Source organism: Curcuma longa, chromosome 11 (genome assembly GCF_044706935.1).
Source record: "Curcuma longa cultivar G26 ecotype Majalengka, Jawa Barat chromosome 11, ITB_CL_G26_1.1, whole genome shotgun sequence".
Classification (NCBI taxonomy): Eukaryota; Viridiplantae; Streptophyta; class Magnoliopsida; order Zingiberales; family Zingiberaceae; genus Curcuma; species Curcuma longa.
Window position 1 is genome coordinate 3,768,538 of NC_133871.1, and position 23,274 is coordinate 3,791,811.

The window sequence follows — 23,274 nt, forward strand, 5'->3', positions numbered from 1 at the left end:
GAAAATGAAGAGAAATGTTGTCTCTTATTCAAGGAACGAAAAACAAATAAAGGAAACAATCCACTTGACAAATTCAGGGTGACAAATTTCATCCTCGAAATGCAAAAATGAGAACAATTCAGACGCTCCAAAGAAACAGTACGCAGAAGTAAACAGACTGGAAACCCAGAAATAAACACCAAGGAAATAAATATTGGCATGGAACTGCTCATCTCATCTGCCTATCTATAGAACCTCATAATTGTAGCTTCTGTCTATCTTTCTCTTTCTTTCCTTTTGATTTCTTTGCATTTTCTTTTGATTTTAATTTTTTTTCCTGTTGTGTTTGTTTTTCTCCCACTCTCTCATCTGCAACCTAAGATGGTACTTAGAGATTCTGGCACGGCACAGCAATCGCTAAATGCAATCTCCCACAGAACCAGGAATGCTTTCTCTCCATTCTCCATTCGTGAAGAACTCTAAAACAAGTCACTCTTGACCCATTCACTCAAAATCGGCACTGCCACTAAGATCGGTAGTAGCATGTGACTGATTATTCACTTCACTAGATGCAGACTGATTGAGAATCTTTGTCCTTCTCGGCTGTGAAGTTGTCCCCTCCAAGTCAACAGCTTGCAACTGTGCATCAAGATTATCGGGTGTCAGTGCCACTGGTGACTGACCAGAAGTATTAGCAGCCCTATTGGGACTTGGTAGGAGAAGATAACTCATCCAGCCTTGACGCTTCCTTATCTTATCTCCCTGTGATAAGTCATGTGTCAGCAATAATGAATAGCAGTATCAGTAAGGCATACAAGTAAGTCGGTGTGATTTCATGGGTTTAACTTGTTAAGTTCATAGGGCACCAAGAAACTTTGAAATAATTTATGGTTCCAATTAGTCGTTACAAACAATTGGGGGCTTAACAATGTTTCATCTTTCAGTCTGAAAATGTCTCCTACTTTACTATTCCATTTAGCATTGCTGATGATAAATTCAAAAAAGAAATTGACAAGGAACCTGCACTTCGACTTCAGTGGATAGTGGCAATGTGTCTAGTATGAAATCTATGCTGTTTGTTATCTGTCTGACCTGTAAATAAATATACACAAGAATTTACCATACTGAAATATAATACTTCAATAGTCAAATTAGAAAGATTTGACAAAGCAGAAGCCAATGGGCAGTCATATAAACTATGAGCCACATTAGCGATATTAGATCCTAAAAGATTGATCCACCATTGAAACAACCAATGTGGCAAGAAAGAAATCATCACAAATGACAGCAGATATATATATGAAGCATCAATAACAACATTGATGTATTTCCTAATGCCTCTCTAGTTACACTTCATAAGCATGAGATATCTAATCTATACATAGTTGTGTCTGAATATCACAGCAGCTTTATCAGAGTTCAGTACCTAACATGAGAAGTTGTGAATCCAACCTAGTTGGCATCAGCTAAAAGTCCATATTCCACCAATGAACTCTACATAAAACTGTATCGCATGTGATAACAAGAGTCCACTGCCCAAGATAATTCAAATTAATTTTAAGTTTTATTGAGCGAAGTTCATTGAACTCCCTCTACTCTTCACATTGAAGAATAATATCCTCTGTGGATCCAAGGAGAACGTGAAGAATAAGAATTGGCTAATCAGTTTTTGAGCAATCCAAGGTTGAAATTCTGCCCTATCACATGTAATTGGAATTAAAACTACTTATTGTCCAAGATGGACATTCACAAAAAGGTAAGATAGTTGTAGAGTGATAGCCATTGTTACCCACTTCAAACAAGAATCAAAGTCTGTCAATGCATAACCATAATGTGACCACAAGAACTAGAAAACAAACAGCCTGGTGCATCTTGAAATATTTGCAGTTGAAATTCAATACTTCACAGAAGCATGGGCCAAATTATCAAAACAGCTGCAGTTTTACATGATAGTCCAACAATGACTATAGGAAAGAAAAAACTAGATGTACATAAGTTTGCATACACCTCCGATAGCATCTTAAGACAACTAGTGGAACTTGAACCATATCCTTTTTAGTTTAGCTCATGTCAATTGATAATACAACTTATATTCTACAAGGTGTTGGGAGTGTCAAACTAAGTGATTTGAGGACAAGGAAAAGGAGATGAAGTCACAAAAAAGATAACTAAGTGAAAAAATTTACATGAAGTAATGTAGAATGGCAAGAAGCAGCAAAAGCTATTGTAAATGTCATAGTTGTTTTGTTTTCAACACAAAACATGCTCAACTTAGAGAATTAACTCCCACAAAAATAGCACCATCATCTAGTTAGGCAATGTCCTATTCCTAGAAGAAAAAAGTTCAGATACATAATTTATAGTAGTACAAAACTTCTGTAATGTAGAATGGCATAGAAGCAGCAAAAGCTATTGTAAATGTCATAGTTGTTGGCAGCATCAAAAAAATTGAAGTTCAACACATGGTAAAGGTTATTAGAGAATAAGGAAATAAAATCTTTCCATGCTTTCCAACCATTTCATGTAATATCTTGTCCTATAATTCAAATTCATTGTTCTTGCTCTCTCTATTTTTGGATGACACAAATAATTGTTTAAATGGTCATAATTTATGAATCAAAAGCATCTCCACAAACTTTGTTATGGCATTCAAAAATTACACCAATATGTGTCCACTGGCTAACATTTAAAACACAGCACCGACCAAAGTGACTGATTAAAAGCCAATACTATAGCAAACTAGTAAAAATGTCATTCACAATCTACCAATCAATAGTTCCAACTGAAACATTGCAAAGTCGATCAAAGAAATTTAAAATTTTAGATTTAGAAGGGAAATAAATGTAATATATCTTAATGTCAATTATATTCTCTGGATCAACACCAGAAAGAGACAAGAGAACAAAATATATATTTTATCTACGCAGATGTTAAAAGGGCATTTTAAAAGGACATTCTTCAGACAATTTTCAATCATCAATTATAAATTTGGATAAGCATACAAGAGCATAGCTGATAAACCAACTTACTCTATTGAACCCTGCAATCAAGGATACTGGAACCCATCCCTGCTCATCCATGTTCTGCCTTAAATAAACATCTCTGCACAGATTCTCATCGCTGGGAAAGTCCAAAAAGTTAAACACAATGTGATCATCATTTAGAACTAATGCTTACATAGCAATCCATTCAGTCACCTGAAATAGAAATCTATCTGCTTGAGTAAAGTAGCACGTTGCACATCTATAGCTGGGAAATACATAGCAGGGGGCATTCCCGGATGACGAACAAACGGCAGAGGCCCAGGAGGTGGCTGGTTATGAAAATAAAAGAAAGGAGATTGCATATCTGAAAGAAGATTAAGAAGCTCCTTATGAAAAATGAATATTCATTCAAGAGCAAACGAAACTGTAGATCATCCATCCAATAAAGCCATAAAACTTACCCGGGAAAACAACGGGATTTCCGAAAGGCCGAAGTTGTGGAATATGCCCAGGGAATGGAGGTGGCATTGGTGGCGGTGGAGGTCTGAAGTAGGGTCGGACACCTTGGTGCTGCATCTGGATGTCTCTTCCGAAAGCATTCCTACGATTTCTATCATTCTCCTGATCACGGCGGTTACCGTAGTTGCCATGGGGAGATCCATAACCACCACCATTGTTCCACCTCCTGTTGCCGCTATAGGTTCTCCGATGGTCACCGCCACCATCACGGACCTGTGAATCCGACACGCCTCCCCTGGAATTATGCTCGTAACTGGTAGTGATCTTGGGAGTTTGCTCCCGAGGAGTCTTCTCGTCAGTGTTTGCCTGAGGCGTAATTGCCAAAGTTGGTGGCGGGGAAGGTACAGCCGCCACACCTCCAGAAGTCGCGCCATTGCTAATATTGCCGCCGCGTTTAATCGATTTCTGCTGTTCAGAGGCCACATAACTTGGGCTGCCAGATGGAATCAAGTTCTGCTTCGGCAAAGAACTCGAAGTCGCAGGACCCTGAGCACAGAAAAACAGAAACAAGATCAATCTAATACAACAGATCGCACAGATTCAGATCATTTTTTCTTTAATCCGGAAACCCTCACCGGTGACGCAGCGAGCGGCACTCCATCGGAAGCGGAGGGCTGCGATTTGGCAGCGGGCTTGGCGGACTCGGAGAGAGCAGGCCAGGAGGCGGAGCCTCCCATCACGGCAGGGCCCGGCTCGGTCGAGCCATTGAGGGAAGGTCGGTTCCAGGCGGGCTTCTTCCCGCGCGAGGCGTCGGCTTCGGGTGTGACGCCGCCAGGAGGGGAAGTCTTGCGATCGGAGGGATCCGGCGATGGGATCAGCGGCGGGGAGGAGGAGGATGATCCGTCCGGTTCTCCGCGGACGACGCGGGACCAGGGCTGGCGGGCGCCCCGGCCGGATCGCGGGGAGGAGGGTGAAGGATCAGTGGAGGCGGCGGCGGCGGCCATGGCAGCAGCACTGATCCCTCCTCAGTCCTCACGCCGTCGCCTGTCCGCGTTGTTGGTGGCCTCCCTGCGCTTTGTCTCTCACTCTCTCTGTTCGCTGCTTTCCCTAATATTTTTTAGACTATAAATAAAACAAACAGCCAATTTTACTTGTCATTTCCAAAATTGTACTCTTTTATTTTCTATTTTCATCCAGAATAAAATTTTATTTCAAGGGAGAAGCCCCCGTCAAGGCCTGTTTTAAGAAAAACAAAAACAAATCGGGTCGAATCATCATTTTTTAAAAAAATCCGGATCGATCGATTCGCGTTGACGGTCAGGGTCTTCCCACCCTCAGTGGGGCCCGCAACGCGTCGCCCAATTACGACTCCGGACTGATGGACACCTCAGCGAGCGACGAGACGTTGGAAAACCGAGCTCGATTTAAAGCCTCTCCGCTAGCCGTTGTAACCCCTCTCGATCTTCATCTTTCGCCGCTCCCCCTTTCCGATCGATCCGTCCATGGCGGCCTCTGCAGCTCCTGCGGTCAGTCCGTCCTCCGACGAGCGGCTGTGGAGCAGACTCAATGACAGCATCGATTGCATTCTCCTGGATCGGAATCCCGACTTCCAGTCTTCGCCTTCCTCGCGCGTACGGATCTCTCGATCTTCTTTCGTTTTTTAGATTATTCACTGAGTAATAGTTTGAAACACTTTCTTTTTTTTGAGATTCTTAGCAGTTCAGGGCTGAATCCGAGTGCGGGAAGAGGTTACGGGAGGGTTCTGAGCTTCTGATGATCGGGTTCGACTCGGTCTCCTCGTCCTTATCCCAGTTTTCTAGCACTCTAATCACCATGCGACAGGTGGAAAATTGTTATTTTTAGTTACCTTTGTTGAGAACAAAATCTCTTTTTTCTTTGTGCATTCTTAGAAGCGCTAAATTTTGTTGGATGACAGAATCTAGCAGATGCTAAAAGCTACATACATTATCTCTTAACTCAGTCTGGCGTGCACGTAATTAGATTCTCGTGCCTTTACTCATGAAGTGATAGTTTCAACATATCATTTGTGGTTTCTTGACTTTTGTTATGTTTTCAGAAACTGTCAGGCTCTCTGAAATGAGATACCACAAATTGCCTTGTGCCCTAAGAGCAAAAACCATTATGAAAATGCTGTGTGAACTTCTTGTAGTCTTCTTAACATCAACAAACCATTGCCTCCTGATATTGACTTGATGTACTAACCTTGAACCAACATTATAATTTGCTAAGCATGGAGGCATGTGGGAATTGGTTTTCAGAATGGGTAACTGTAACAATGAACAAGAATTAGCAATTGGTAGAAAAATATGTTCTGTCGGAGTGCAGCCTCATTTATGTGCTATGTAGGTGTTCTGGGATCGAATTTCTGATGCTGATAATGGTGGGGGGTTCAACTTGATTCATGTACTACATTGGCGTTTGGGATTGAGGTCCTGAGAGTGCAGAGAGGGTCTTATCATTTATTGGTGATTTGGGCAACACCAGAAACCTAAATGATTGGTCCATATAAGACGTCATGTGATTTTCTTGAACTGATCCAATATTCACTAAGCCTGGTGCTCAGGACTCTTGGATAACTTGATCAGTTAGAAGCTAAGGACCAGGCTTAATTATAGCGTATACGCTTTGATATATGCATGGTTCAAAATACACGGGATCTGTTATGTGTATAAGCCTTAGACTTTGGGGGTTATAGAAGAGGAGGTTAACCATCTCAGATAAAATGACATAGTAAGTGTTATCTGTGTGTTTCTACAGACAGCAAAGTTAACCAAACCACCTAAAATCTTGTATTCCTTATTTTTGTGTTTTCTCTTCTTCACATTTCATGTTTTTTCTGACCTTTGCAAGGTGCAAACAGATCAATTGTCGTCCTAATATGGATGCAAAAGAAGTGCTATGCAGTTAGCTTCTAGACAGCATAACAATCTTTGTCTATCATTAGCAGAGCTATTCTAGGACTTAACAAATGGATTCAGAATTATACAAAAGCCTAATAGTTTTCTTGAAAACTACTATTCATTAGATTAAGAATCCACTGCCTTCTTACTAAGGTGATAAAATCGCAATGCACTAGAGTACTATTCTCTCATTTTGATCAGTAGTAAAGCATGTTTACCAACTGCATATTATAGTCTTGTCTTTTGCCATGTAGATATATTTATTATTGTGGTACTTCAGAATATTAATTTCTGCACTCTAGATGTCGAACATTTCTTCATAATGAGATTGACTACTTTAGATTGACAATAGAATGTAAATTCTTTTAATCCTGACTAATCAGTGTGTTTGTTCAACAGAGAGCTAGTGATCTTACCAAAATCACTGTTTCAGAAAAACAACTAAGAGAGAGTCGAAAGACAACAAGTGAGGAGCCAAAGGCTAAGAGACTTTGTGGTTCTGATAAACTTCTGAACAAGTGTGAAGTTATTTCCTGTAATAAATCGAGGGATGAGATAAGCTATGCCAACAACAACAAAGTAGGAGATTCTTGTGGATTTTTGGATGAGAAAGATGACAAGATTTCTTCAAATGCAAACCAAACTGCTGCACTGAACAAGTCAAAAACTGTTAGTGAACAGCTAATTTGAGTTGGTGTAGTTTGTCTTAAAGATTCTTCACGAACCATCTTCTTATCAGCTTCTTTTAATTTTTCTCATTTTCAGCTTGCAACTTCTATGGTCACTAAAACATCATACCTTTTGGGCGAACTTAAAACCATGAAGTCAGAGTTATGGTTGATGCAGGAAAGATGCAATATACTTGAAGAGGAGAATATACGACTCCGAGAGGCATTTGACAATGGTGGTAGACCTGAAGAAGATGACCTGGTACTTCACTGATGTCCTTTGCTTTAACTTTGGCAACAATATTGGGAGATTCACCCATATTTTAGTCATTTTAATTTGACTTCTTTGATTGAATACGACAGCATATCTCTTTCAATTTCTACTTCAATTTCACTAGTTGATTATCTTGCCTTATGAGCCTTTAACTGCACCAGTGTATGCTCATTGTAAATCATCCTTAGTAATCAATTACTTTCATTTTTCATTAGTAGCAGTACAAGAATAAAATATATCGTTGTTCAGAATAGTAGACAATATACTGCCATACATTATACTGTAGACTACGTTGTAAATCATCCTCAGTAACCCGTTACTTTCATTTTTCATTAGTAGCAGTACAAGAATAAAATATATTGTTATTCAGGATAGTAGACAATATATTGCCATGCATGCTACTGCAGACTACGTTCTATTGCATCAATTAAATTTCTTGGTATTAAAGTTCCCATATGATCAATAAATATGGTCCTAAGAGATTTTTCAGCAATAAAGTGAAATCCCTAGAAATCATACATCTAAAAGTATGTAGGTCAAAATGATTGGAGGCATTACAAACTTTGTGGATTAACGAATTCTGTATATGCTTTTTAAGTAAAATAGGAAGGCCTACTTTCGAGCCAAATAAGATTTCACATCCTTGGTTATATTTGGATAAATGTCGCACAAACTTTCTTAACCAAATGAAAGAGGACTGGCCAAGATGAAGCACCCAACCCAAAAGCTTACCATCATGTAACTAGGAATTTTAGATGGGCCAAATTGAAAGTGATGCCATTTGGATCCATCAATGGGCAGATCATAGAATTCTGTGGATTTGGCTTTGTATAGAACTCGATCTTGGTGGGATAAGAGTCATGTTAGCAACCTGAAATACTTAGCACGAAGATGGCTTGATGACGATCATGATGGCAAATAAGGTTTCACACCCTTGGTTATATTTGGATAAATGTCGCACAAACTTTCTTTTCCAAATGAAATAGGACTGGCCTAAGATGAAGCACCCAACCCAAAAGCTTACCATCATGTAACTAGGAATTTTCGACGGGCCAAATTGAAAGCAATGCCATTTGGATCCAATTCAATGGCAGATCATAGAATTCTGTGGATTTGGCTTTGTATAGAACTCGATCTTGGAGGGATAAGAGTCATGTTAGCAACCCGAAATAGTTAGCACAAAGATGGCTTGATGATGATGATGACAGCTCTTTGAACTCAAAAATGCTAGAAAACAACTTGATACTATAGGTATAGCAAAAGATCAACTTATTGCATCTTGATCTAAAAGTGCAAACGCAACTCAATGACAATATCTAGGCGCAATATAGCAAAAGGCTTGAGATCCCAAAATTTACAAAATTGATATAGGGGAATGTCAACCTGATCACCTAATCAACCTACTTGGTTGAATCACATACCAAGTAAAAAGCAGAGAAAAACTTGGTCTTTTTGGTTACTGTTTGTGAAAAGCCTGATTGATTTTATTGGATGCTAGATGTCTTTGCTTCATCATTCAAATGACATCCTAGATGCTTACTAAATATATCTTCAAACTTATGAACAAATTTAGATGGATTTTCTCCCCAACATTGTTCACCAAATGTCAGAGTTTGGTTTATATGTGTTCAACTTTTTTATTTACTGAGCATAAAAATGTTCAAGCTTGTTCAATACCTCTCGAACAAAATTAGCTATTACCCTATTACTGAAGTTAGGTAGAGGAGGACGAGTTTGATGAGCGTAAGCCACTTGCCCGATAACATAAGGAGTGGAGACCAATAGGGAGAGGAATGAGTGTACCTACAGTTTGGCTTTGCGAGACCTAAATGGTCTACATGGTAAGAAAATGAGACATTGCATGGGCTAATGTTCTACTGGGTGAGGGTTTGCCAATCTTTTTCTTACGTCGAATCAGAAAGAACGAAAGAATTCTTTATTACTGAATGTATTCATGCAAATTTTACTCTTTGCTCACATAAATGTATCTTGTTGTGTCTAATGGAGGTCTGATCCAGATCACTTTGCCTGTGTTTTGCTAGTGTTTTTTTATTGGACTAAATCGGAGAACCCTGTGCTATCCACAATGTGTTTTTGATACTTAAAATTTTTCTTTCCATCTGTCCTGACGTATGAAACCTTGTGCTCTGTTCTCAGCATATAATTTTACTCATCTGTAGATTAGACTGCAGTTGGAAACTCTTTTGGCTGAGAAGTCCAGATTGGCAAATGACAATGCTAATCTACTGAGGGAGAACCAGTGCCTTCACCAGCTGATCGAGTATCACAAATTGATATCTCAGGATCTATCGACATCGTACGAAGAACTAGATACACATGGAATGTGCCTAGATTTCTCATCTCCTCAGGCAACGTCAGAGAATGGCTTGGAAGATGAAGCTCACAGTGACACTGCAAAGTGCAAAACTCCCGTGACTCCACCAACAAGAGATTAGTTAGCACTATTTAGTGTGTTGCTTGCTAATCTGCTATAGAATTTATTCCTTTAGAAAATATATCATTCGTTTTACACGATCATTTTGATGATTAATCATTGCTTTTGCAAAAAAAAAAAAACTTGTTAGGTTTTTTCTTCCCCTACAATTTCGTTGCTTTGAAGTAAGTTTACTTAGCCTAGTTGTCACGCGCAGCTGACTCTTTCTCCGCTGACGTCATGAGTTACGTCACCTACACTTTATCGCCTCCCCATCACGTGCGACGCGTGTGATCTCAAAGTACTCGACACGTAAACGCTGGGCGACGAAAACGTGACGTCGTCGTTACCGCTCTCCAGCTCACATCACACTAAACCCGCCCCCACTCCTTCTCACCAATCGTTCGCTTCCACGTCATCGATGAGCCCATACTAACCGCAGCGCGTTACTCGTGATCTCTTGCGCCAGTTTGGCGCAGACGAAGCCGGAGCGCTCTTCGTAAGATTTATCATAGAAGTCCCTTTACAGTCGTTCGATTTGATCTAATTTAATCCCGATCGTTGGTAACTAAGCCGCAGGAGAGTCTTCAACGGTCTAGATTTGATGTATACGGATCGAACTACTGGAGGCAGCTGTGGATTCGCGCTCAAACGACGCTTCGCATACTCGTCCCATACGAGGCAAGTAAGCTGTATCGCACCTTTCCATCCGTGAATTCAGGGCCGTTCGATTACAGTACAAATAGTAAGCGATCGCATCTCGATCTCCATCTCGATTTCGATCGAAATCGATGTGGGCGGTGTTCTTCGCTTTCGCGACGCTCTTCCTCGTCTGCTTCGGTATTGGGATGATGTTCGCGGTCTACCTCTGCTTGATGTGGTCGGCGATGCTCGGAGACCATCCGCCGGCGGCGGAGGCGGCAGAAGGGAAGGCGGGTGCGGGGCTGTCGACGGCGGAGCTGGATCAGCTCGCAGGCGTCGTCGTCGGAGCGGGGGTGGCACAGCGGGGGCGGAGTGCGCAGTCTGCCTGGAAGAGATCGAGGAGGGACAGGCGGCGCGGGTGCTTCCCGGTTGCCGCCACGCGTTCCACCGGGAGTGCGCGGATCGGTGGCTGGCGGAGCACCGGGAATGCCCTCTTTGCCGGACCGTCCTTTGCCCTCCGCCGCCGCCGCCGCCTCTTGCTGCCGCGCAAGTGCAGGTACTTGTGGTGTAGCAACTTAACTGCGGGAATTTTGGCTTTTTCCCCCATTTTAAAAATTAAATTTACCTTTTTTCTTATTTAAATTTGAGAGGTTTGTATATTTTTTGAATTTTAAAAACTATTACTGGTTATCGTAAAAAAAACAAATTTTTATGCCATTCATCTTCTAAAAAAAAAAAAAGTTCCGATGAAATCTACCACCTTAACGGCCCCACACGATCGGCTCCATGATCATTTATGAAGAGGTAAATTGAAAAATTGCAGTTGATTCACGACGCAGAAAGGTATTATCTGATTTCATCCGAATTCGAATCTTTGTCTTCTTCTACAAGTCTACTGCGTCGTAACCAACTCAGCTATGTTTCGGAAGTAAATTTTATGCCATTCAGGATTCACAACTAGTTGTCCAATTTTGTGAATATAATAGATTAAACATGATATGCTAAATGAAAAAGGGAAAAAAAACAAGTCAACGACTTAAAGTCAACTGTCAGCAACCAAGGGATCACGAGCAAATCACAACAAACACTGCAGCGAGGGCTTCCTTGTTGTCATCTCATATACATATACGGTTTAACTTGTTTTAAGAAACAATAAACAAATTCAAATTTTATAAAACTCCAAAAACCTATATTCAAACCAAAATTTAAAGATAATATATACAAATTAAAATTTGATCATCGATTCCATCGACATAAATTCCAACAGATAATTCAATATTTTTTAGATGAAATACTTTAGATGAAGAAGTGGAATCACATAACAAGACTACCATAACACTCTACAATAGAGTTGTTTAAAAAAACTTGAAACCTGCTCGACAAATTCCATGATATACTACTACAAAATCGTAATTGTATCTAATACAGGATTTTATAATAATACAATCGGTAGGTCTTGACAAATTTTAGAGAAAAAGGTACCAAATAACAGCCAATATTACCCAACAACATACTGTTCCTTCCGTATCGAACCCTGAAACGGCGATAAATTTCCAGCTTAGAACTTGTCTTTTGATTTGGATTCCTTATCGAGCCTCTGCTGAAGATGACGATGCAATATCTCGGAATATTCCTGCCAAAAACAATTTACTTTCAGATCCATTGTCAAATAATGATTTACTACTGAAAAGAAGATATAAAATGCAAGATTATAATAAAGCATTAGTAGATTTGGTCTATAGTAAAAGGCTAGGAAAATAAGAGCTCTCTGAGTGAAAACAAGAGAGAGCAGGAAAAGATGGGCGTTAGGTTTCAGGAGGGGGATGAACAAAATTGCCTTGAGATGATGTGATTCAAAACCTGGCAGATAAAAATGGGCAAGATGTATAAAGGCTGCAGATTTAACATCAAATCTAATCAATAGTTTGATGCAAACTATCTTTGCCGTATAAGATATAACATCCAACGACAAAACAGGTAATGGATCTATCAATTAAAGATTGAGCAGTTAGCTTAGTGCATTAAGACTGAAAGTTAATGAAAAATAGACTGCATACATTACTGAGCTCTACATCATCTCCAAGTTCTTGAAGAAGGCCCTCATGGTTATCTTCCCCATAAAGGCTACCTGCACTTTCCAGCATGGCACGGAAAATACTTCCAGGAGAGTCATTCTGTTCAATCTTTTGTTGTGCTTCATGAAGATCAATCTGAGAAGACTGAGAATATTATCAGCAAAATACACGCTGAAGTAGAACCGAGGAGTAGAATCTAAGACCATTTGATTAGTGCATTGTCTCCTAACTTATCAGTATATAAGATTAGCATTATGAAACTAGAAAAATTGTCGGCATGATTCAATCGGCAAATTCAACAAACAAGCATGTACCTGCAATTTACTTTCATCTATCCTCTCCTCTGGTCTGATTGTATCATTACTTTGAGACTGTGGTTCAGATTCATTGACACTAACTGATGGGGACTGGGATGGAACTCTACCAATAACTTGCGATACTATAGGCATCATTTGCCGCATCATGCTAGAAAAATCAATTCCACCTTGACTTCCTGCAGATCCCCTTATCATGCTCCCAAGATCTTGACCTTCAACTTGTTGCACTATATTGTTCATAGTATTCATCATTACTGGACTCTGAATACATTGCTCCAGCATGCCTCTCAGAGCAGCAGGAGAACCTAATCCAGTCTGCTCAACAACATTCGTCAAAAAATTATTAAAAGTAGGGCCACGAAGGACCTGGCTCATCAAGTCATCAGCATCTACTTGTTCCCTTGAACCTTGCCCACCAAAAGACAAGCTACCCGCAAGCTGATTAAGGGCAGAAGGAAATGGACCAGACGAACTATTCATATTGTCTCCGTTACCATCAGAGACCTGGGAAACTATTGATCTCAGTAACTCTTGGCCCCTAGAAATAGATTCTGAATTTTGACTGACCGATGATGAATCATGGGATTTTCCATCCTTAACTATAGGCTTTGCTATGTTGCTCCGCTTCTGAACAAGATTTCAAATAAGAATATAAATCATAAGCAAAACATATCACAAGGGAAAAGGCGAAAAACATGCATGAATGTTGTGCACTCTGGTATGCATGTGACCAAGGTTTTCTCACCTTGGGTTGCAGACCACCCAATCCAAGCCCCAAAGGAGTAGTCCTATCAGTCCCACCAGACTTGCTACTTTCTGCAATGGCCTTCATCTTGTCCTCAGGGGACTTTTCCTTAGAAGTCAAAGTGTTGACAGGTTTTGAGGATGCAGGCCCTCCCATCCCACCAGTAATCAAAGAATGCTGCAAAATAATACTGAAAATGAAGGTCCAAATACCATTGTAGTAGGAAAAAAATCCACTATAGTTGTAACCCAATAACATCAAACCTCCAAATGAGACATTATCTAATAGAAGATATCGTAGTCATACCTGCTTTCCAGCTGCTGTTGAAATCCCAGGAACATGTGTCTCAATATTCTGGTTTGCAGAATCAAGGCCATTATCAGTCTCACAAGTATTTCTTGACGAAGAACCTACAATAGCAAGAGAGAAAAGAACCAGCAAATGTTGATAAGCATAGAGACTTGAGTGGAAAAGAAACGATATTACTTATATATCAACACAAATGGTGATAAGCATAGACACGATGAATGTAAGAGAAACGATATTACTCATATACTTTACCTTCAGTAACTAACTGCTGCCCAACTGTGTCTGATATGCTTTTGGCAGGGGCACATCCACTTGTTTGATCTGATGCAGTGCCAGCATGATCAGTGTGTGTGTGTTCTTGTGCCACTACTTGAGGAACACTAGCAGATTCTGAAGAAGAATGTTGAACAGTAGCTGCTGTAGTTGGTTGTGTTCCAGTAATTATAGAAGGATGGGAATGTTGAGATGAAGTGGGAAGTGTGGGATTCGACGGTTGTGACCCCACATGTACAGGAAAGACAACACTAAGGACATGACCAGAACCAGAATTTTCACTGGGAGAACGTCCCGGAACAGCTGCAACAACTGTTCTAGCTGCCATTCCTCGCATTGGAGCAGCATTCCCCAAAGGTCCTGAAGCATTGCCAGTTTGACTTGCTTGTTCCATGTTTTGGTGTCCAGTATGGTTAAGATCCCTTGTACTTTCCCTTGCACCAGAAGATGATACACTGGGTGCTAATGAAGTCCCTGATTGGTTAAAATTTAGCATAAACCAAAGAGGAGAGAAGGTGAGTAAAATTAAAAATCTCTTACCAGAGAGTACATGTACATTTATATTTCTCAATAAGTCCCCAGCATTTAATATATTAGAAGGTCCACTAATCAAAGGCGAAGCACCACTGAAAAAAGAGCTCAATTGAGGAGGAGAAGGCTGCAACAAAAATATGAGAAGCCTGCTTATTAGAAGGTCCACTAATCAAAGGTGAAGCACCAGTGAAAAAATAGCTCAATTGAGGAGGAGAAGGCTGCAACAAAAATATGAGAAGCCTGCTTACTTAAAATTAACAATTCATCTGCAATATAAAGAATGTTATAGTAACCTGAACCATTATTGGATTTGGTCCTGTGGAAGATATATAAACTGCTGGGCCAGAGTTCACAAAAGAACCATCCTGCATCAAATACAAGGTTGTGATACTACTGAATACTGATTATATCTCTAGAATGTTAAAAGGTAGCATACAGAAGATGATCCGGTCCGCAACATCATAGTTGTACGACCAAGCTCCAAAAGCATTGCACCTAAATATTGCATGACTAAACCCAAATGCATGGCTTCAGTCTGTATCTGATTTCGAACCAATGGATCAGAAGAAGTGGCTTCTCTTCTCAAGTGCTCGGCCATACGCTATAGAGAAACAACGGCAATTCTATGTCATATTATGACAACAACTTATGAAAGAAATAAAAAGTACATAAACATTCTGATAAATATCTCTTCAATTCTCTTCAGCATACTACCGCTAAAACTAAACATTTAAAAAAAAAATCTTTTCATTAGATGCTTACAGTTGTTGAGGCTTTTCCATTTCAGTTACCTTAGTATTGAACAACTCATATTCTTACGTTGCAGAAGGCAAATTTGCCAAATTTCAAGGCAATATTTTTATTAAAAAAATTAAGGTTTTCATAAACAAATGAAATTACACGTTACTAAAACTTGAAACCCTGGGAAGCAAAGCCTGAATTTGATTGCACAAGATAGTAAACAAAAATGATGATCCATCATCCAAGCAAATATACTGTGGAAAAAAGTGTTCCAATAAAGGAACACATGGATAAATAAACAAAAAAATGCACTCAAATATTCTAAAACTAAAACTAAGAACATACAGAAAAGGCAGTTGCTGTATTTCCGCTAAGAAGTACTCTTGCTTGGTCAATTACTGAACCCAACACGTCAGGAGTAGGTATTCTGTTCCCATTCAAGGATGTGTTATCTGACCTTGGAATATTCTGTGCATTGCTTGGTGCAGATGACTGAGAACCTTCAAATATTATATTCATGGAGAAGATTTCTCAATTATTTGTAAGATAATATTCCAAAGTATATAAATTTTTAGAAGGGAGAAGAAATCACCACTGTTTTGTAGCATTAGCTCCATGCGGTTGATATAATCTGATAAGGTCCTCAAAGAATCAGGAATGACCTAAAGCACAGAAAAATGGGTCAATAAGAAGGCATAAGAGAACTAAACTCAAAAAAAAGATTAAACAGAATCAAAATTCTACCATATTTGATTGTAGTACTGCTGGTGAAGCGAGTTGCACTTGAAAGGGTTGATTGACCAACGTAACAGGTGGCTGTGCTTGATTGTTTTGTTGAGCTCTGCCACTAGCATCTTGTGAATGTCCTGTGCTATTACTAGGAGCTGCCTGATTCTTTCAATAAAAAGCGCTAATATTAAACTTTTTATTTAGTCATAATAAGAAATATATAAAGAAAGACTCACTACTGCAGCAGATAGGGTGTTGTTAGCACCAGCAGGAGATAAAATCCCAGCTCCTAGAGATTGCAGAACTGCACCAACAACCTTTAAAAAGGATAAAACATATTGTAGATAAACCCGCAAGAGACCAAAACACAGAAATTCATAACTTCAAGTACAGGTGAAGTCATATAACTTCTGAAGTAAGGAAAATACCCGACCAATATCAGGTACCAAGCCCATTCCTTCTCTTTGGTCAGAAATATTAACAGTTCCTAGAACAACACTATGTGAAACTTGTCCACTCCTATTGGGAGGTGAATTGGTTGAAGAATCAGTTCCTGCAAATTTATGAGAATTATAACAACATACGACTATTTAAACAGAGTTGTGTAACAATGTATATTTAGCACACAGACATGTCTTTAGTGACTTTTCAAAAAAGAGAAAAAGTTGAATGGATAACTGAGATAAAATATAGATGATAGTGCAAGAATATGAAGATATGTGCATTGAAGATTTCATCTCTTTGTAGTCATAGTGAAAGGATAATAACAGAATTGTATTCAAATCTTATATTTGCTATTTGATTAACTAGAAATCCGCTGATGCTATACAATGGGATCAGGCCAACACTAAATACATTGGCAAACTACAAAATACTAAATCCAGTAGAAACAGCTCAATGGCTAACTGGAGGCATCCAAACTGTTCACACAAACTCGAGGTTCTAAGACAACATTCAAAATCCTGCTTGGACATGCATACTGTTCATGCTTGGAACAGACTGTAAATATATAGTGCATACACATACTATAACAACGCAATCAAGTGCAAAGGCCTATGGTCAGTCTAGATTCTTGACTCGTGTCAGAGGTGATAATACTAAGATGACTATGTGAGGTCACTAAAAAGGTAAAATAAAAATACTACTAGCCAAGAAAAATTAGGTGGAACCCATTAGATAAAATGAGATATATTAAGTTAGGATGGTATGGAAATGTTCAAAGACACAATATGTTGAATCCTTATTTCTATGCTAAGTTCACTCCCAGCACAAAACTGTATTGTATTAGTGCAACTCATATTGACACACGAAACATTTATATTTTGACCATTCAATCAATCATACTGCCAAGTTCCAACTCTTAAAAAGAAATAGTTTCCGTCTATAATTTGCGTCAAGAAGATTGTAATATTGAACAATCATGGTTTCATAATATTGTTTACCATAATAAATTGCCACTATATTCCAGCAGCTTATGATGTTAGCCAAACCATCAAATTCCCATAGGAACACCTTTATCTCAATAATTTCAATATTGATTTTGTTGAAGTTGTATATCTGCCATCGAGGTTGTCTTTAACATGAAAGTGCTCAGCATTGCTAGAATGAAGAAAAAAAATTATTGTCGGAGTCAAGGACCAGTGGATTATATGATGTACGTGACAATTATATGACGTATGTGACAATTTTCTATCATATACAACCCTGTCAAGGAACATCCAAGTTGTATTGCTAGCACATGCAAGATGAAAATAAACTACCGAAAGATGATTCATGTACCACTAAACTAAACTGATATGCATACCACCTATACTGAGTGATGCAGGGTTGTCCAAAAGAAATGGAAAATTGCTAGACATCAGCAAAATAGATATCAAGTTAATAGATAAGTTTAAGGATGACAATTGGTACCAAATAACTAGAAATGTTCAAATCAATTAAATTATTTTTTGTTACATGAACTTGTGGCATTGGATTCCCTCCCTAGCTTTCACTCTAATTATATTATCCTTTCTAATTATAAGATCTATTGGTTGCCTTCAAACATGTTCATACTATCTCAATCTATTTTCTCTCATTTTATCATCTACAACCCCTATTTGAGCCTTCACTTCCACAACCACCGAAAACCTTGACTATGCAAAATCCAATCACAGACTTATTTATGTCAACAAAAGTCTGAAGCTCACATAATCAGATAACCTAATCCAGTTTAAATATTCATCAAATTGGGGAAATTTTAACTTTGCATTAAGGTAAATGTGTAAACAGTAAGGAAAAAAAAACAAGATTGCAATAGTCCATTCTTACAAGTAATAGCCAATCCAGTAAAATCATGACAACTAGTTCAGTGCTGAATGATAAAATTTACCACCATGTTATAAAATTACAAAGCTACAAATAAGAGAACTAGCATGAAATCATAATCAAGTAGGAACAGCTATCATTGGAATTTAAACGTTAAATGTCAACAAGAAAACATTACTTGATATCTATCCTCAGTAAGGCATTGACAAATTGATGATAAAAGCTTAGCAATATACTAAAGAAAAAGAGTATCTGAAGACTACAATAGAATAAATAATCTAGATTTACCTTGGTCATTATTGTGAGATTGACCTCCAGAAACAGTCCCAGATTGAGTTTGAGCCTCAACTGGTCTAGCAACCAAATGTAGTGTGTGTCCATCTTCCAGATCTGTATGATTGTGAAGGTACAACTTTGCAAGCCCTTTGTGAACAAATATAGTGAATCCAGTGTATGGAAAAAGCACTACTGCACACAGTGCTTGGTGCCACAACCAAGGCATCTTCAGTAGCAATTATGGTGAACTGCCTTCTGGGAAAGGTGCTAAGACCCATGCTTAACCCTAGGTATGGGGCACAATAGACGGTCCTCACAATAACATACTATATCTCTTGTTATATTTCTATAACTTTTGGCTGGCCTTCTATATGCATGTATTTTGTAGTCAGTTCTACGTTGGTTGTTCCTCCATTCTCCAAGTTCCATAGCAAGAGAAAAAAATAAAAAAAAAGGAAGTTGGACATCTAAGTCTTTATGAAGCTAATTATTTAGTCCTTTAAATTTAAACTTTTAGTGTCCTATAACTGACTGTGGTGATAGCAGAACTGATATTATTTCGGTTATAACATCATATTAAATTTTATGGACAAAAACATTGATTACGTGATTGAACTTTTTAAGATTGATTCACCGTATTATTTGTTTTGATGTCACATTATTGTAACTATATATGTTTGAATTCCTTTTTGATTGACTGACTAATGAAAATTTTATGTCATTGAACTTTTTTAGATTGATTTACAGTATTGTTTTTTAATTTCACATTGCTGTAACTTTATATGATTGAATTTCTTTTAGATTGATTGACTGATGAAAATTTTATGTCACACCAGTGTGACTGTTATATGACTTGTATTTGTGTATACAAATCATATAATTTAAGAGTTAATAGTTAACTTCAAGTGTTAGTATCTGAGATTTAATCTTACATCTATTAATATATTAGGTATTATGTCAGAGCCTTTTCTATACATGGATAAAATTATTCTATTTAGGTATATAGTAAATATGTATCTCTTTCAACTATACTATTGATGTCAAAACGGACACCAGAGTGGTCCTTACTGTTCCCTCATCCACATCTAAGCTATAAGACCTTTTAATGCGTTGTTGCACCAGGCACCTTCAAGAAAAATAGCCTAAAGCTGGAACGACTAAAAATGGAACAATATAAAATCAGCACAAGTGACAATAGAATGATAGCAATATATAGTAATGCTCATGCTTCCTACAGCTAAAGAAGAGGCAAAAACTTCAACTTCTACTTGACCTGAGATCTAACACAATAATCAGATTACAAGAAATGTAGCTTTAAAATCAAATCAAGATTGCATAAAGATTCAATTTACAGACAAAATTTTCTCTAGATATACAAGTTACTTCACATATTGGGTCTCACAATAGTCATCTTTACTCCATAGATCCCCAATAGACATGGTTACCTACTGCAGAAAAATCAAATTTCAAATACACCCATTTAATTTAGGTTCATAAAGTACAGAAGATGTTTTGTCAGATTTAACTGAAAAGAAGCAAAAAAATTAAATTGTACAAGGACAATATTCAAATATGAATACTATTTCATTTCTATTTGCAAAAAACTCCATTATGTACCAAGCTATGTAATTTTAATCTCAGTAATAGGTTAGTCATGACAAGGATGAAATCAGAAAGAGGAATAAATCATTTATCATATCCTTGTGGGTATCATGATTTATGACGAAAATTGAAAACATATTGTTCATGAAATTTAATTATTGCCAGCTAACAAAGCAGAACTAAATAGAAACAAGAAATAAAGGATACGATAATCAGAAAGAAGGTGATCATCCTTTAAGACCTTCCCCCTAAATATCAACCGTTGCTGCTCTACTGGAATACCTGAAGCACTTGCTACCTTTTTCTTTAGTGAAGGAATAGGTGTCTAGAAAATTTTTTGAAAATAAAAAAAAGTTAAATTAGTGCCATTGATTAATATGTTTTATCCAGCATATAAATATAAGATATTCAAAATGGGCAAATAGTCCTTTTTTGTATTCAATGAGAACAAAATAATTCATATTGCAAATTGACCTACATATTCTATGAAAAAAAAATCTTAAAAAGGACCATGACTACTCTTAGAATGTCTTGTTTTGGTGTAATCTCATAAAGATTTGTAGGATTGCATGCAATTGGAGATGTAATCAAATATATTTCACTGTATGGGAGAAAATTCTAGATAGTTATCTTCTAGAAAGGTGTTTTGTTCCTTGGAGTTCTATCAACACTCAAAAAGATATAAAACCACTATATGTATATGTCGGTCTATACAGAAATGTGTGTGATTAGATAGTTAGGTTTTCAAAGTATCAATACAAACTAATGGAATAAGATATTATATAGATGTCTTTGTAATAAATATCATCAATCCATGTTAGTTCAAATGTTTGGATTGCTTAGGTTGATCTTGTCCTGATATTAAAATATATGAAAATTTTATATGATAATCATATGCCATAAATAGTAATAGCATATTTTCAATTAACAAAAACAATACATAATATGAAGTACTAAGTGTTTAGTACGAAATAATTATTAAACACTACAATGAGGCTTAGGCATTGTTATGATACCAGATGTTTTATTTAAGTAGGAGTGGTTTTGTCCTATAATGTTATTGCAACCCTAGCAAGAGGGATATATTCCAAATTACCAACCAGTCTACAATAAACCAGATTCACATGAGTTAGCTAAGAAAAGCATGGAATCACAACTTCAACTTGCAAAATTAGAATATCCTACTACAAGATTACCTAACACCACCATATGCATAGAGAAACAACACCCATAAATTATAACGATTTTGTTATACGAAAACCAAGTTACACCACCAAAAATAAGGAAAAACTAGATTGCTAACATCTTATAGTAAACTAGTTGCACCTCCATAAGCACAACAGAAGGCTAAGCAAACTCACAAGAAACTTGAAACACTTATAGTAGCCTTACATCTCTGTTTAAAGAAAATGTATAGATCTGAGAATCCAGTGACTTGACATTAATCTGTATAGTTGAATCTGAAGATTCACCAATTCCTGAGGTTGAACACTTGCTTTGATCAGTAGCCATCCTGTTGAATATGAACACGCATAAAAGTCATAACCATGTGATGGAGTGTGAAATTAGTTAAAGTAAAATGTTAATTTAAGTCCATTTATGACTTTCTTGTGACTACTTGAGGGGGGAAATGACAAATATATACACGTATTAGAGCAAGAACACATGGAGCTATAGTACACCTACTGCAATCTTAAAAAAGAAAAAAAATAATGGTGTCCAAACAAGAATATCATTCATATCAAACGACAATAAATATCACAAGCAGTGAGCAAACCATCATAGTGGAATCATGCACATGGATGCACAGAATCTTTCATTTTTCTTTTCAGTGTACAAGTGCTAAACATGGACGAAATCTACTATATCGTCACGCTTATAAAACCATCCAATATAGTTCCAACTTGCAATAACCCATAACTTACGTTTTTGAACTTCCAAATTTCATAATACCAAAACTCCGTTTTCATACACAAATAATACCTTATATAATACTTGTTAAAGTAAGAACGAGATTAAATACCAATGCAGTTTTTTTCCAAAACTGCTAATTGAGAAAAGGAATGCCCCCATTAGCGCGATTCAAGGGGGAAAGAAGAACATTTGATATTTTTTTGATCTTGTATGCTGGAAGAGAAAAGAAAACGGAGCACCGTTTTCATGTATAAATCTCCATTCAATAAATCCAAACAAAAAATTGGGAAAACTGAGACGCAAACGGGTAGGTATAAATTAAACAACGCTTAGATAAACAACACAAACAGGAAGAAGCGCATTCTGAGATCTAGATAAAACTCGGTCCTTAAAAGTTCGAGCTTCCCTAGAGGAAAGTGTAAGAATATAGTCAATGGCATCAAGTTCTCGGAATAGTTTTTACATTTCAGATCCAAACAGGAGGAAAAACAACGACGCAGGAAGAAACAAAGAGAATAACAGGTTCCAACATCTCGCAAACGCTGACCTTTTCTAGGAGAAACAACGAAATTAGAGAAATGATTGAAAAACGCGCACCGAATCCGATGCAAAAATACCATCATTTCTAATAACAAAAAAATGAAAACAAAGGAAACTATATCCATATCTACAAAGGAAATCGAGAGCAGAAAAGGTGTGATCTGATCGAACCTTATCACGAAGCCGGCAAACGGATCGATGTCGTCTTCCTTCCCCCGTTCGTCTTGAAATGAGGCAGAAAATAAACGGATCGACTACGCCTCCCTTTTCTGGATCCTTTGCTTCCTGGCTCCTGCGGTTTCAAGCCACCGCCGATTCTGGAAAGGTCTTTCGCCAGCAGAGAAGAGTCTATGCGGGATATGCCAGATTGCTTATCCGGTGACCGCCTAGGGCTCGGCCCGGCCCGTTAAGATTTCCATATCAACGACCCAACTTTGCAATTTTGTGTATTTGTTTGTAGTTTTGTTATTATTACGTTGTATGTTGTCAAATGTCGTGTTATTATTATTATTTTTTTTTGTAAAAAGGTGGAATCCGCCACTTCAACAGCC

The 23,274-nt window shown here is 37.8% G+C and overlaps 4 protein-coding genes across 10 annotated transcripts; 2 read left to right on the top strand and 2 right to left on the bottom strand.

Annotated features, from left to right (window-relative positions):
* Positions 1–5: 5 nt before the first annotated feature.
* Positions 6–4,440, bottom strand: LOC141836926 (la-related protein 1C-like). The gene is made up of 6 exons (XM_074724398.1): positions 4,058–4,440; positions 3,425–3,968; positions 3,177–3,327; positions 3,009–3,099; positions 1,000–1,071; positions 6–741 (listed from the first exon to the last, which is right to left on the bottom strand). The coding sequence occupies exons 1-6, from the start codon at positions 4,424–4,426 to the stop codon at positions 484–486; spliced, it is 1,485 nt and encodes a 494-aa protein (XP_074580499.1). The 5' UTR covers positions 4,427–4,440; the 3' UTR covers positions 6–483.
* A 477-nt stretch (positions 4,441–4,917) lies between these two features.
* On the top strand, positions 4,918–9,741 carry LOC141836866 (uncharacterized). The gene is made up of 5 exons (XM_074724333.1): positions 4,918–5,053; positions 5,139–5,264; positions 6,743–7,012; positions 7,109–7,273; positions 9,466–9,741. Exons 1-5 carry the CDS (start codon positions 4,925–4,927, stop codon positions 9,739–9,741), a joined length of 966 nt encoding a protein of 321 aa, XP_074580434.1. The 5' UTR covers positions 4,918–4,924.
* Positions 9,742–10,506: 765 nt separating this feature from the next.
* Positions 10,507–11,078, top strand: LOC141836862 (E3 ubiquitin-protein ligase ATL23-like). The gene is given in 2 exon segments (XM_074724326.1): positions 10,507–10,727; positions 10,730–11,078. Coding segments are annotated over 2 exon segments (420 nt in total). The 5' UTR covers positions 10,507–10,510; the 3' UTR covers positions 10,933–11,078.
* A 640-nt stretch (positions 11,079–11,718) lies between these two features.
* Positions 11,719–23,048, bottom strand: LOC141840189 (uncharacterized). 7 transcript variants are annotated; one of them, XM_074728106.1, is made up of 18 exons: positions 22,895–23,048; positions 21,662–21,782; positions 20,477–20,594; positions 18,680–18,781; positions 16,513–16,637; positions 16,324–16,401; positions 16,100–16,249; positions 15,948–16,017; positions 15,701–15,855; positions 15,051–15,215; positions 14,908–14,979; positions 14,621–14,738; positions 14,060–14,554; positions 13,805–13,908; positions 13,499–13,675; positions 12,751–13,380; positions 12,419–12,571; positions 11,719–11,994 (listed from the first exon to the last, which is right to left on the bottom strand). In XM_074728106.1, the coding sequence occupies exons 2-18, from the start codon at positions 21,779–21,781 to the stop codon at positions 11,920–11,922; spliced, it is 2,907 nt and encodes a 968-aa protein (XP_074584207.1). In that variant the 5' UTR covers position 21,782; positions 22,895–23,048; the 3' UTR covers positions 11,719–11,919. The 7 variants fall into 7 exon arrangements, with proteins under 7 accessions (XP_074584207.1, XP_074584202.1, XP_074584203.1 ...); XM_074728101.1 differs by having other exon boundaries at positions 12,419–12,580; XM_074728102.1 differs by having other exon boundaries at positions 12,419–12,580; positions 16,100–16,243; positions 16,321–16,401.
* Between the last annotated feature and the right edge of the window lie 226 nt (positions 23,049–23,274).

Bases quoted from the DNA above. Each gene is read 5' to 3' on its own strand.
- LOC141836866 (XM_074724333.1), top strand. From the start codon at position 4,925: ATGGCGGCCTCTGCAGCTCCTGCGGTCAGTCCGTCCTCCGACGAGCGG. The intron at 5,054-5,138 runs GTACGGATCTCT...TGAGATTCTTAG, and splicing joins AGTCTTCGCCTTCCTCGCGC to CAGTTCAGGGCTGAATCCGA. The intron at 7,274-9,465 runs GTACTTCACTGA...ACTCATCTGTAG, and splicing joins GACCTGAAGAAGATGACCTG to ATTAGACTGCAGTTGGAAAC.
- LOC141836926 (XM_074724398.1), bottom strand. From the start codon at position 4,426: ATGGCCGCCGCCGCCGCCTCCACTGATCCTTCACCCTCCTCCCCGCGA. The intron at 3,328-3,424 runs GTAAGTTTTATG...ATCTTCTTTCAG, and splicing joins AAATCCCGTTGTTTTCCCGG to ATATGCAATCTCCTTTCTTT. The intron at 1,072-3,008 runs GTAAGTTGGTTT...ATTTATTTACAG, and splicing joins TGATTGCAGGGTTCAATAGA to GTCAGACAGATAACAAACAG.
- LOC141840189 (XM_074728099.1), bottom strand. From the start codon at position 21,781: ATGGCTACTGATCAAAGCAAGTGTTCAACCTCAGGAATTGGTGAATCT. The intron at 16,250-16,320 runs GTGAGTCTTTCT...TTTTATTGAAAG, and splicing joins ACACCCTATCTGCTGCAGTA to AATCAGGCAGCTCCTAGTAA. The intron at 13,381-13,498 runs GTGAGAAAACCT...AATCTTGTTCAG, and splicing joins TGGGTGGTCTGCAACCCAAG to AAGCGGAGCAACATAGCAAA.